This window comes from Simochromis diagramma, unplaced genomic scaffold, assembly GCF_900408965.1.
Source record: "Simochromis diagramma unplaced genomic scaffold, fSimDia1.1 OVJJ01000646.1, whole genome shotgun sequence".
Classification (NCBI taxonomy): domain Eukaryota; kingdom Metazoa; phylum Chordata; class Actinopteri; order Cichliformes; family Cichlidae; genus Simochromis; species Simochromis diagramma.
This window is the reverse complement of record NW_024387279.1, coordinates 7,306,620-7,319,579: the sequence shown is the minus strand read 5'-3', so window position 1 is coordinate 7,319,579 and position 12,960 is coordinate 7,306,620. Positions and strand designations below refer to the sequence as shown.

The following is a 12,960-nucleotide window of genomic DNA, read 5'->3' as shown; positions in this document are numbered from 1 at the left end:
CTGACATCTCCCCCAAGTTAAGGCAATTATATATAGATGGTATTTGATTTTGTGATGTTAAATGCAACAATAAGTTTCTTAGATCTTCATTAAGGAGTCTTTATTCTCCAAATTTACTTAGACGTAATTACATATTAAAAGATTTCCAAAGGGAAGAAATTGAAAAAATAAGAACTGATTATATCACCTTCCCTATCCCTCCTAAAGGGAAAGAAGTCCAATTTAAAATTTTGAATAAAATTTACCCGACAAATAGACTCCTTAATGATAGATTCAAAATAGAAACGGGTAATTGTGTATTTTGTGAAACAGAAGAGGAGGATTTGGACCATCTATTCTTTTTGTGTAATTTTATACAAATATTTTGGTTGGATTTTCATACCTGGCTTTATTCCAGTGGGATTCAAATTACCCCATTTACCTTAAATATGATAATGTTTGGAGTGTTTTTGAAAGAAAAGAAAGCTAATTATGGTGTTAATGTGTTATTAATCTTGTGCAAGTATTTTATACATAAATGTCGCTTTTTTAAGATTAAACCAACACTGGCTCACTGGAAAAACGACTTAAACCTGTTGGTTAAATCTTTGACTTTAGTTAAAAAGAAAAAGGCTGCTTTTTTTGTTTCCTTTGTGGAAGATTTTGATTTAGTGAGTTAATAATCTGTTAATTTATGTGACCCCATCTTTATATTTTATTTTCACTATGTATGAAAGTTGCTAATATGTAAGAAATGTCTATTCTCTGAATCTGTAATATATGGTGCATTTTGTTTGTATGTTTATATTACTAAAAAAAAAAAAAAAAAAAAAAAGTACTATTGGTCTACATTCTTCTTCTATGGTAGCAGCCTGGGCAGAGTAACAGCCAACTTTAAACTGCGCCATCTGTTGGCAGCAATTACAGTAGAAAACATTATTGCGACAACACGTTTTTTGGGGAAAATAACAGAGATTGAAACTTTATTGATAATTTGTCCAAGTTGAAAAATGCCCTCCTCCAAAAATATCACGTGACAACCTCATTGCCTTACAGAATTATGACGTCACACATGTAGAATCTTACCACCATTCTTTCCTTTGATCCTTTGACCCTTAAAACCTATAAATAGGGGTGAAGAGCAACGACTTTTAGTCCGTTTCTCGCAGCGTTGATGTGTGCAGCATTGAACCGTTCGCCAGAAAAGCCTTTTGAAATATTTGGATCCTTTGCAATTGTAACTGTATCCAGACCCAACATGTCTCAAGCAAATCCAAAGGGACAAGAAGTTGACCCATACGCTCTTCCTTGGGATGAGCCACTAGACTCTTCCATTTCCTCTCTTCCTTGGTGTGACCAAGTGGAACTAGAGGAAAAGCGTTTGGAAGAAATGGAGGATGAAGCGCTCAGAAACACAGAGAAGATTAAGTTCTTGATGGAGGAAAATGAGCAAAAGAGCGCTCAACTAAAAAAGTTGTCATACCAGCTTCAAGAAAAGGAAGCTATTATTGAGGAGAAACAACAAGATCTCCATGACATGGACAAAAAGAACCAGGAGCTCCAAGGAAAGCTTGATGAAGCCCTGCAACAAAATAAAAAACTTGTCCAAGAGAAGAAACAAGACGGCATGAAGGAGAGAGGGCTGCACAGCAATCTCCAAGAAATGGAGCTAATGTACAGTGTATACAAAAAAAGGCTTGATCGCACACTGCAAGAAAATGAAAAGCTTCTCCATGAGAAAAGGCAACAGGAGTTAAAAGAAAAAGAAATGCATTCCAAGCTTCAGAGCATCAAGCAACACAATGAAAGCTTGCACGGAAGGCTTGATCAAGCTCTGCGCCAAAATAAAAAACTCGTCCAAGAAAAGAAAGAAGATGGCATGAAGAAGAGAGGGCTGCACAGCAATCTCCGAGACATGGAGCTAATGTACAATGTTGACAAAAAAAGGCTTGATCGCACAGAGCAAGCAAATGAGAAGCTTCTCCAAGAGAAAAGGGAACAAGAAATCAAACAAAAAGAAATGGATTCCAATCTTCAGAGCATCAAGCAACAAAATGAAAGCTTGCAAGGAAAGCTTGATCAAGCTCTGCGACAAAATAAAGAAATCCTTCAAGAGAAAGAGCAGCTGGATAGAAAGCAGGGAGACATGGAGTGCCAACTCCAGCTCATGGAGGGAAACGACAGGATGCTGCAGGTAAAGTTCGATGAGACACTGCACAAATATCAAGACCTGCTTCAAGAGAGAGAACAGCTGGTCAGTAAGCAGAGAGAAGAAAAACTTCTTCTCCAGGAGTTTGAGAAGAAAAACCAGAATTTGCAAGAACTTTACAACAAAATGAAGTTCAAAGCATCTGAGCTGGAAGGTGAAAATGAAAAACTGCAAAAACAGGAGGCAACATCTAAAGTGCTGAAAGAAAGGTTGGAAGAAAAACAAGCAGAAAAAGAAGAAGTGGTGAATAAGTGCAACAAGCTGCAGAAGCAAAACACAGAAAAAATCGAGGAGCTAAAAATCCTCATCCTCGAGAAAAAGCAGAAAAAGAAAAAACGCTTCTGCTTCTTCTGGAGGAAGAACACTCCTTCTTCCACTACTGCCAATGTCACCTCTTCTTCCCCCACCTCTACTCCAGCTTAATCCCCCCCCCCCGCCTAACCACCAACACCCCTCCCATCTCCCTCCCCTCTTTTCACAGTCACCCCCCAACCAGTCCCGACAGTTGACTGCCCCCTCTAGAGCCTGGTTCTGTCATAGGTTTCTTCCTTTAAAGGGAGTTTTTCCTATCCACTGTCGCCTAGTGCTTGCTCAGAGGGGATTGTTGGGGTTTTCTCTCCTCTCTCCCTTTACTTTACATCCCACCCACCCCCACCTTTTCTTTTTTCTTAATAATTGAACAATAAAAACAATTGGTCACTAATTAAATGTGTCAAATCAATGTCTTTATTCAAGAATACAAGAAATGGGTAATAGCTGCATGTGTGTTTGTGCATAATATGCATACTTTACATGTTGGATCCAAATCCCACAAGGAATTAAATAAAACAAGAAGACAAACAAAAACAAATATTTCTCTCCCTTCCCAGGTCAGGAATCAGGATGAGGAAGAAATGAGGTCAGATCAGTGCAGGTTTTTGCACTACTGACATAAAGTTTCTGCTGATTAAAAAAAGTATGTCGATATTTCTGAAATACATTTGCAAACAAATAACTTTGACAACTTGTGTTTTTTCATAAAAGAAAAAAGAAAAATCAGAGAGCAGAGCTGGTAAAACAGCTTAGCTCCGCAGGTTACAGGAGATCAGATGCCAAATACTTTTCATGACAGTCTTCGTTATTGCATAAATCTCCCCTTTTATCATTGATCAGTAAATCACCGCATATACATTCATCTAACCGTTATAATTTCATGAGTAAAGATTCTCAGATGACTGAATGGCGGTTTTAGTAAAAGTTGAACTTTATTGTGATTTCTATTTTTAGAATCAATAGCACACATTTTGATTTAGTTTTGCAAGCTGCTGATTTCACACAGATCCACTGCCCAAACGTGCCTTTGAGTTTTTCATCATTTAACAAGAATAGGCTCAGGCAATCATTGTGTAATTAGGCTTTGGGAAGGTCTGGGGACAGGTATGATGGTGGTGGTTTTAAAGCACTGTGGCACAACAGCTTGACTCAGGGAGATGTTAAAGATGCCCGCTAGGACATCAGTCAGCTGGTCAGCACGGGCTCCGAGCACGCGTCCAGGTATATTGTCTGGTCCAGCAGCTTTGTGTGGGTTGACTTTAGTGAGAGTCCTTCTCACACTGGCCGTGGACAGGGACAGCACTTGGTTGTCTGGCAAGGGGGTGGCCCTCTATAGTCCGTCTTGCGTCCCATTTAAGCAAGTGCGTGTTCACACTGCCCCTGGATGTCCTGGCCTCTGAGGTTAAGGTGTACGGCTCCTGGTTGTCAACTGACCAATTTATCATGGCAAAGCCTGTGGTGGACAAAAGATAAGAGGCTGATTATAAAAATGATCCATGCACGCCTTATGACCTACAGCATGTACAGTTAACACAGCTAAATGGCTGTGAAATTGTAAAATTACTTTTGAAATAAAGCTATTCAAAGTCAATTAACTGTGACTATAATAATAGCAATGTTAGCCAGCAAACAAAACGTTAGCACTAATTAAAATAAGCTGCTAGGTGATGTTACTGTTTCAAGTTCTCTCATTGTTTGACATGTAGGGCAGATATTTTGGTGACACTGAGATTAGCCAGACACTAAACAGCAGTGTAATATCAACGCTAGATTAGATGTTTTCTAATCCGATAAAATGACATTATTCCTGTTTATAGAAGATGTTTGTCGTCTGTTTGTTTGACTGACAGGAACAGGAAATAGTGGTTGGAAATTACTGTTGGTGTTACATGAGGGTAAAGAAGGGCTTTAAGCACCTGGGTAAAAACTGGACCCATGATGAAACACTACAACAAGTACAACATATTCTTCAGTTTTAATATGTGACCATACTGTGCAGACTGCTGACGAGTTACACGGTTACATTTCATTAATCGTTGTTAAACTAAAGTGGTAAGCAGTTACTTTATCCTTTCACTTAAAATTTCCAGGAAAAACACTACCTTGGCTACTTTTGTGCTTACATTTGATCTATGCTGGGTCACTACTTTTGCACTATAATGCTGCTGCTGACACCTTGGTTCACACTGACAATTAGAAAAAAGCTGATAGGAAAAGAAGGATAGAAAATGCCTGGAATTTAGTTACACTTGCAAATACTGCTTCCTCCAAACTGCAAGCATCAATAAAATGTTACAGTATTGTTTTCTAGATCTGTGCATATATCCTTATTGGTAGTTTTCTCGAAATAGAAGATCTTCATTTTAAAAAAAAAACTCTGATAACATTGCTGAAGCTAGCGCCCACCCCTACTGCGCGTACTGCAAATATAAAACTGATATATACTTACATCATGAAGCAGTTGATGTCTGGTTTCTGACAAATACAGTAAAGAGGTGCGTTCTCCCCCTCCATACCAGTGTTCTCAGGCACTGGTACATGGTCAGTGTCAGACACTTCACTGTCCTACAACATACCACATAGGACCACATTAGAAATGACATGTATGTAGACATGCTAATTATACCTGGCTAAATGGATGCAGTAACAAAATGTTACTTAACTACTCTAGTTATTAGTTTCCAGTTGTGTGCAGTTGCTCCAGTCTTACTGACAGTATACTGTTTCAAACACCAGTGCCAACATTTTATTTTTTAAATCTTAGTATGATTCTGCACCAAGACTTGTGGCCTGTTGCTCGGTAACTTATTGTCTGACTACATTAACTACAGTTCATAAACATCATTCATTTTCTCCTACTTATTTTATTCAGGTTGTATTCCAGCTGTCATAGGGCAAAAGTACACCCTGGACAGGTCGCCAGTCTGTTGGAGGGTTATTAGAGAGACTCAGACAACCACTCACACCAACAGCCAACTAACCTAACCCCGCGCATGTCTTTGGAGTTCAACACCAGTCTGGCCGAATCACAGATAAGCAGGGTGTCTGTGCTGCAGAGCACAGCTGTGTCAGAGACTCTCGACATCAATGTAGCGTTAAGGATGCGGAGCGATGGGTGCACTAACGTAATGAAATTATGAGAGTGATCGTCATTGTCTCTATGCTGTTGCGCTCTTATTCGTATTACTGAAACCATATATGTATTCTAGCTCACCCTAAAACTGTGGAGAAAATTGATCTGTTATTAAACGTGGTCAATTATTTGGGAATGTTCTGGCAAGAACGTCGCATTCTTCCAGTGGGGAAACTAATCATTATACATAATAATTATAATAATAATAATAAATATAATCCCCGGTAAAGTCAGTTAGCGAACACTACTGGCATGTAATGCCAATGACGACCATTTCACAAACTGTCGAAAATGCTCAAAATGTTGTCGGCACCAAAAGTGAAGGGCTGACAGTTGTGTTTATATGAAAAACTGCAAAAACAGGAGGCAACATCTAAAGCGCTGAAAGAAAGGTTGGAAGAAAAACAAGCCGAAATAGAAGAAGTGGAGAAAAAAATGCAACAAGCTGCAGAAGCAAAACACAGAAACAATCGAGGAGTTGAAAATCCTCATCCTCGAGAAAAGGGTGCTCGTGGAAAAGCAGCTGGAGAAAAAGAAAAAACGCTTCTGCTTCTTCTGGAGGAAGAACACTCCTTCTTTCACTACTGCCGATGTGTCAGATCAATGGCTTTATTCAAGAATACAAGTAATGGGTAATAGCTGCATGTGTGTTTGTGTGTGTGCATAATATGCATACTTTACTTGTTGGATCCATATCCTACAAGGAATTAAATAAAACAAGAAGACAAACAAAAACAAAACAAAAATATTTTTCTCTCCCTTCCAAGGTCAGGAATCAGGATGAGGAAGAAATTAGGTCAGATCAGTGCAGGTTTTCGCACTGCTGACATTGAAAAATGTATGGCGAGATTTCCAAAATACATTTGCAATCAAGTAACTTTGACAACATAAAGTTTTTTAAATCAAAGAGTGGAGCTGGAAAGACAGCTTAGCTCAACAGGTTACAGGAGATCCAAAGCCACCTACTTTTCATGACAATCTTCTTTGTGGCATAAATCTCCCCTTTGATCATTGATCAGTAAATCACTGCATATAAATTCATCTAACTGTTATAATTTAATGAGTAAAGATTCTCAGATGATTGAATTGCTGTTTTAGTAAATGTTGAACCTTGTTGCGATTTCTGTTTTTAGAATCAATAGCCCACATTTTCATCCACTGCTGAAACGTGCCTTTGAGTTTTTCATCATTTAACAAGAATAGGTTCAGGGAACCATTGTGTAATTAGGCTTTGTGTATGTTGGAGATGGCATTTGGCCAAATAGAGAACATGCTACTACCAGCATCAACCCCCTTTTTTCTCAAGCTTTTCACTGGTATCCATTACAGTTCATTTGTTATACCAAGGACTTCCACAAACCCAACACAACTGACTTCAGCGTCCAACGAAATAGAAAAACTATGACTGCTTAAGAAAACAGCGCAAAACATTTCAGCCTGTTTCAATTTCAGCATCTGCAGTATTAATGAGCATGAGTTAAAACAGATCAGCTTTCTGAACTAAAAGGTTTTAATAAATTTGCACAAAAGGTAAGGAAACGTGTGTTTGGTTGATAATTTCTTTTTGTCAGTTAACCTTATACCATTCCCCCCCCTTAAATGGTGTCACATTTGTAAGGAAAATTCATTTTTGGTCACACCCATGAGAAACTTGCCAAATGTTCTCTGGAAATCGGTGTTTTCTGCTACTGACTCTTATTTTGAGCCTCTTGTATTCCACATGCTGACAGTCAGGTGCCTGAATGGAGCTTGATCGTCAGCAATTGTTAGCTTAGACTGTTCCACAACAGTCAGTTGCTGTTTACTCCAAACATACCACATTTCTCTGTAGGGCTGCTCGATTATGGCAAAAATGATAATCACGATTATTTTCACTGAAATTGAGATCTCGATTATTTGACGATATTTATTTAACCCTTTAAGACCTACCATAGAACCAAGTCCGCCAGAGCTTATATTATATTTTTACATGCTGTAGTGCCATTTTTGGGAGCATTTCGAGTTGCTATACAACTGTTATAGCCCATATTTTAATAATATGTATGCATTAAGTCCATAGTAACTACATTAATTGCAAAAAAGTGCAATAAACTACAAAAATTTTTTAAATCGTTTTTGTTTGTTTTTTTTTTACATATATTTCTACTTGGAGAAATTTAAGAGGCTTATCCCTCAAAACTTTAAATACAAAAAAAGTTGCAAAAAATAGTTTGCACCAACAGGAAATTTATTTTGAGTGTCTTCATAGTTTTATTTTGGAGATACAGCAATTTTTATATACTGCAGGAAAAACAAAACACAATCCTATGATGCAAATTTGCAAATAAAACAGCATGTTCATCAAAATAAACTATTTCCAGCAGTGCAATTCGAGTTCCAAGCATCCCAGAAACTATTCAGAAAAGTCAAACATGACTTATAAAAACACCAGTATAGGCTTTTAAGGCCTACGAGTAAAAAACTACATCTTCCGCAAAAATGATGTCACTTCCGGTTTCGGACAGGAAATGGCGGACATGAGATAGTTCGTGTTGACGTCTTTTTCAATGTGGGAAGTGTTATGAACAGCTGATCGGATCGGCAAAGCGTGTTTCTGGAATATTATGTTTTTGTTCCTGCAAGTGCTTTTTATGCAATTTTTGCAAAGCTTTATGTGGAAGGAAACCGTGACCGAGGACAAGCTGATGGCATAAGATGTAAGTACAACTCCTCCGGTTTCATATGCAAAGCAAATTATTGGGCTAGCTTACACGGTTCAGGTTCTACAGGGATTTAAAGGGTTAACAATAACAATGTATTGAATAATGACTTTAAAAAAATACTATAAAATAGTGTGCAAATGTTTGCAATATAAGAAATAAATGAAAAATGTAAACATCTATGTTTAGTGAACTTTGCAGTGTTGCTCTGTGGTGCAGCTATGACACTGTAGCAAAGTTTACACACTGTGTCTACTTGATCCACGTCTGACTGTGTTTCCACACCACTGAAGTTTTTTTTTTTTACCTCTCTTTTCAACCAATGGCAGTCACTGTCCTCTCCAAATAACTTCTGCTTAGCTTTCCGAGCTTTCCTCAGGTCCTCTCAATTGTTGTGACACATGTTCGAAATGCAGAGAGGTGCGCTCGATTTGCCACACGGAGCAGCGCGAGAGTAAAGCACGAGGGAGGTAATCAGTTCAGTCATTTTTAATGATCGTTGAAAGCCCAGATCGTAATCGTGATTAAAATTCGATTAATTGAGCAGCCCTATTTCTCTGATCTGGATAGTGCCCATCCCATAAGGTATCTATAAGATGGTAGTCTACAAAACCAAGTTACAGCATTGGAGTGCACAGTAGTACCATCTCCAAATTTCCATATAATGGGAGATCTCAGAGACACACCATGAATTGGGAGTTCCAAAAAGATGACTGTTTCCTCACCCTGTCAGCACATAGGAAGGATAGGCAGTCCTCCACAGATTTGCAGTCAGAGTTTGCAGGACTTGTCCCTTGTCCTAGGCCTGCCCTTTACCATTGTGCTGGGGTCAGCAAAGTGTGCACTGGAACCTGAAAATGTTGAGGAATGTTATGTTCAGTGATGAGTCAGATTCTGTCTGTGACAGTCTAATTGTGGACAAGATGTGGAGAACACTAAGCTGATTGCTGCACTTACAGGGTAACAACTTTTGGTGAAGGGAATGTGGTGGTGTGGGATGGCATCTTGCTCACTGGAAAAACAAGGTCGACATTAAAGGAAATCTCAATTCAGAGTAAATTGAGATGAGATCTGCAATCAGTGGCAATCCTGTATCTCCACAGTCTGAGACTGAACTCTATCCTCCAAGATGACATCCCAGAGACTGGAGTTTATCGGGGAATACCTCCAGAATTTGGGAGTGAAGATGGAATGACCTGCCCTCAGTCCTGGACTCAAACCCACTGAACACTTGTGGGATCAGCTTAGGCATGCCGGAGTAACCAACACAACCACACTGGGGCTACTGTTGTGCCTGTGTATGGTGCTGCCACATGCAACTGAGGCTTTCTGATAAATGAATAAATTCTTAAATGTATTGTCTTGTATTTCTTGATTCTTTAGACTTCAACCATCCAATCCAATGAACACAACAAACAAGAGTCAAGCAGAGAATAAGCTGTTTGGCAGAGAAGATTTAGTACGTTTTTTTATTGGCACACTCCACAACTCTGCTGCTCAACCTACACGTGCATTTTCCTTACAGATGTGACACCATTTAAGGGGAAATACACAAGCTTTCAACAGTATAAGGTTTAATGCCGAGAAACATTGTTACAACAAAGAAATAATCAATTTCCTTACTTTTTGGTCTAATTTCATATCAGCTGGAAATGGATCATTTAATGACTCAAAGCAGTCATTTGATTTGCTGTTTAATAATTTTATAAGGTTGTCAATATTGATAATAAGGAAGTAAGAGAACAGAGGACAGTGTTTGCTGAGGACTGGATATAGAGATCAAGAGTGAAAGGTTAATTTCAATCAAATGACTAAAGCTGAAGAGTCAGGAAATAGGCAGAACAGAAAGTAGGAAGATTGGGGTTGCTCTAGATACACGATCCCAGGAGCCTCAATGACCCAATACTTAACTTGAAGTAACAAAAGAAAGAGAGAAGTGAGAGCAGCAATGAAAGCGATGACAGTTGTTCATTCCCCTTAAACATCTGATAGTAAAAGTCACCTTGTTCCCACCTCTCGGACCCAAACTCACATCCTGCAGCTTCTGTCGCACAGAAACTCATTCAGCAGACCTTTCCTCAAGTAACTGCTGGTGCATTTTAATCAATATGTTTCAATTTCTGGAGTCTCTCCAAAATTTTAAGAAAAAAAGCTCTAAAAATAGTAAAAGAACACAAAAATCAGATCAATGCAGTGCTGCTATTAGAGCTGTATGTAGAATGTCAATAGGAAGAGTTGTTTGTCTCGGAAGAGTACACTGACATCATTGGAAGCATTGTAGGCAGATTAGCAACTTTCCATGCCGGCATCTGAAATTCCTGTCTTGGTGCAATACTGTAGGCACAGTGGAAAAAAACACTGAGGTTTTTTTTTTCGAAGGGCAGGTGCTCTGTCTACATTTTTTCCTTGTCTATTAGTCACGTTAGAGCATAGAATCTGTTACACAACAGAGGATGGGCATAAATGACAGGGGCAGCCGAGTACACTAATGGATGCAACACACCAAAACCTCACTGATCTTCAAGCAATCTTTCACAACTGGCACATTTTAACCACAGACAAGATAAAACACTTGTAGATGTGCTTCTGTTTTTTTGGTTTTTTTTCACACAGTGATGATAAAAAAAAACTTCATTGCAACAGTGGCACTGCTAGATAACCCAAACCCTAACGTGATGTTTTTGACGACTTCATGTTGCCATGTCTGGCCCCGTTTACATCAAGGTCAATTAAATTAAGCAACAGTTGACAGCTCTTTGTGTTAACAAGCACACACTTTTCAGTCTTGAAATCTGAAAAAAGGCAAAAGAGCATGCAGAGAACAGAGAGAGAAAAAATAAGGAGAGAAAAAGGTGATGGAAATGAGGACAGTTAGAAAAAGGCAGATTTAGTCTGTGGCATGTCTCTTGATGAAAGGACCATTTCTCTCCTTTTTTAGGGATTGTTTTTTCGTCCCTCCCTTCACTCCCACCGCCCCTCTTGTCTGTTCCTCTCATTACTCACTGGAGTGTTTGCACTGGCTCAGCTGGGATTGCAGAAATGGCCACCACAACAGGAACCGTCTGGGTCCCCAGCCTGCTTATATGGCTAATTCACACATAAAATCTGAAGCCTTCGTAGGCAAACATTTGCTGTGTCATAACATGCTTCTACTGTTTCTTTTTTTGTTTTTCTGTGAACTTGCATAACCCACACAGACTGTAGCCGAAGTGGAATTCCCACAGTCAATAATGCTGTTTCTGATTTCAACTTTAAATCACTTGTTGATTTTTTTTTTCACCTTTTCCAGTGTACTGGGCAGACCTTCACAAACATCACTTGACTTGTAATATATCAGAAAACCGTGCAGCACTCTGACCTACATTGCCTCTCTCTGAGGGTGGTGATGGTGACATTGTTTTTTAATTATTGCTTGTTCATGTCGAGAAGAAAATCTTGCTTCCCCATTTTGATGTAGTTCCTGTTAAACCTGAATTCTGTCTGTTACAAAACAGAGGGAGGTGTGACTTAAGTACATATTCACTATTATGACTAAGAGGCAGGTTAACGTAATTGGAAGGGCAGGTAGGAATGACTGATCAAAAGTCCATAATAGTTTTGTTGGGAGATTTTTTTTCTTTCTTTCTTTTTATTACAGCACTGGTGCAGCATGAGGTCATTGGTGAATATAAACAGTTTTCCAGGAAGTAAGAGTAGTGGAAAGAAGTCGTCTTTTCCTGTCACAATCTGAAGAAGTTCTTTTTCTTTTATAAGAGATTTGAGTGTCTGTTTTGACTGATGACCAGCGTGATAAAACTTTCTTTGATATTAAAATCCTATCACACAGTTGAATTTAAATCACTCTAAGCTACATAACATATCCTATAAGTTTATAATAGAGTGATTTAAATCCAACCATATTATAATGTGGTGTCCTGCCCACCCCCTCGCCCCTTAAAAAAATCATAATATCCCTCATCTCTTTTTTAACTGACATGTTTTTCATAAGGATTGAGTGCTGAATAGCTGTTTGGTCTTCTCAGTAATCTGTCATTCAACAGTAGGTATACCAGCACGGCACTGCTATACCTATTGTCGTGGCTATAAATAGCCCTTTTGGAGACTTACTGAATTTACCAACCCATTCTCTCTTATAGCAATGTAGTTTTGGTAGGTGGGGCTAATGACTCAACACCACGTGGATCAACAGGCTTTGTGTAGGCCGAGAGAGAAATGGGATCGTGGAGATGCTGTGGGAAGACCTGATGTGGAAACGCATGGCTGTTTGACTTGACCTGAATACTGAGAGCCCACAGTGCCCTAATATCCGGTTCCCTTGATCTACCAAATTCATATTTTTCACATAAAGAGGTTTAATCAGTACCTGTTCAAAAGCTCCCTTGCTTCCGTGTTTTGCCTTTCCGCTTTTATCGATACCGTGCGTCAGGTTCAGGTCAAGGTGTTGTTAAATACAAAGTGAATTATGGGAAGACGCAGGCGCTGAGAAAAGCTGGTTTCCCCGTGAGGGAGGTCAGATTTTAAATGTTGCCGGTCCAGTCTTGCAAAGCAACCGCGCTCGGTTTGTAAATGAATATGTGAACACGCCTAAATGGGTTTGTGGCAATCACAGAGTCGCTCGTGCTCGTGTC

General features: G+C 39.1%; 1 protein-coding gene and 1 long non-coding RNA gene across 6 annotated transcripts; one reads left to right on the top strand and one right to left on the bottom strand.

The window, feature by feature from the left end:
* The first annotated feature begins 924 nt into the window (after positions 1 to 924).
* LOC120715880 (trichohyalin-like) lies at positions 925 to 2,811 on the top strand. The gene has a single exon (XM_040003126.1). It carries the CDS (start codon positions 1,154 to 1,156, stop codon positions 2,609 to 2,611), a length of 1,458 nt encoding a protein of 485 aa, XP_039859060.1. The 5' UTR covers positions 925 to 1,153; the 3' UTR covers positions 2,612 to 2,811.
* A 402-nt stretch (positions 2,812 to 3,213) lies between these two features.
* Positions 3,214 to 12,910, bottom strand: LOC120715882. Of its 5 annotated transcripts, XR_005691755.1 has the most exons (5): positions 12,696 to 12,910; positions 9,290 to 9,344; positions 9,058 to 9,183; positions 4,950 to 5,065; positions 3,214 to 3,953 (listed from the first exon to the last, which is right to left on the bottom strand). It is a non-coding gene; the product is annotated as an uncharacterized LOC120715882 (long non-coding RNA). The 5 variants fall into 5 exon arrangements; XR_005691756.1 differs by lacking the exon at positions 9,290 to 9,344; XR_005691757.1 differs by lacking the exons at positions 9,058 to 9,183; positions 9,290 to 9,344 and having other exon boundaries at positions 12,696 to 12,889.
* Positions 12,911 to 12,960: the final 50 nt, after the last annotated feature.

Bases quoted from the DNA above. Each gene is read 5' to 3' on its own strand.
- LOC120715880 (XM_040003126.1), top strand. From the start codon at position 1,154: ATGTGTGCAGCATTGAACCGTTCGCCAGAAAAGCCTTTTGAAATATTT.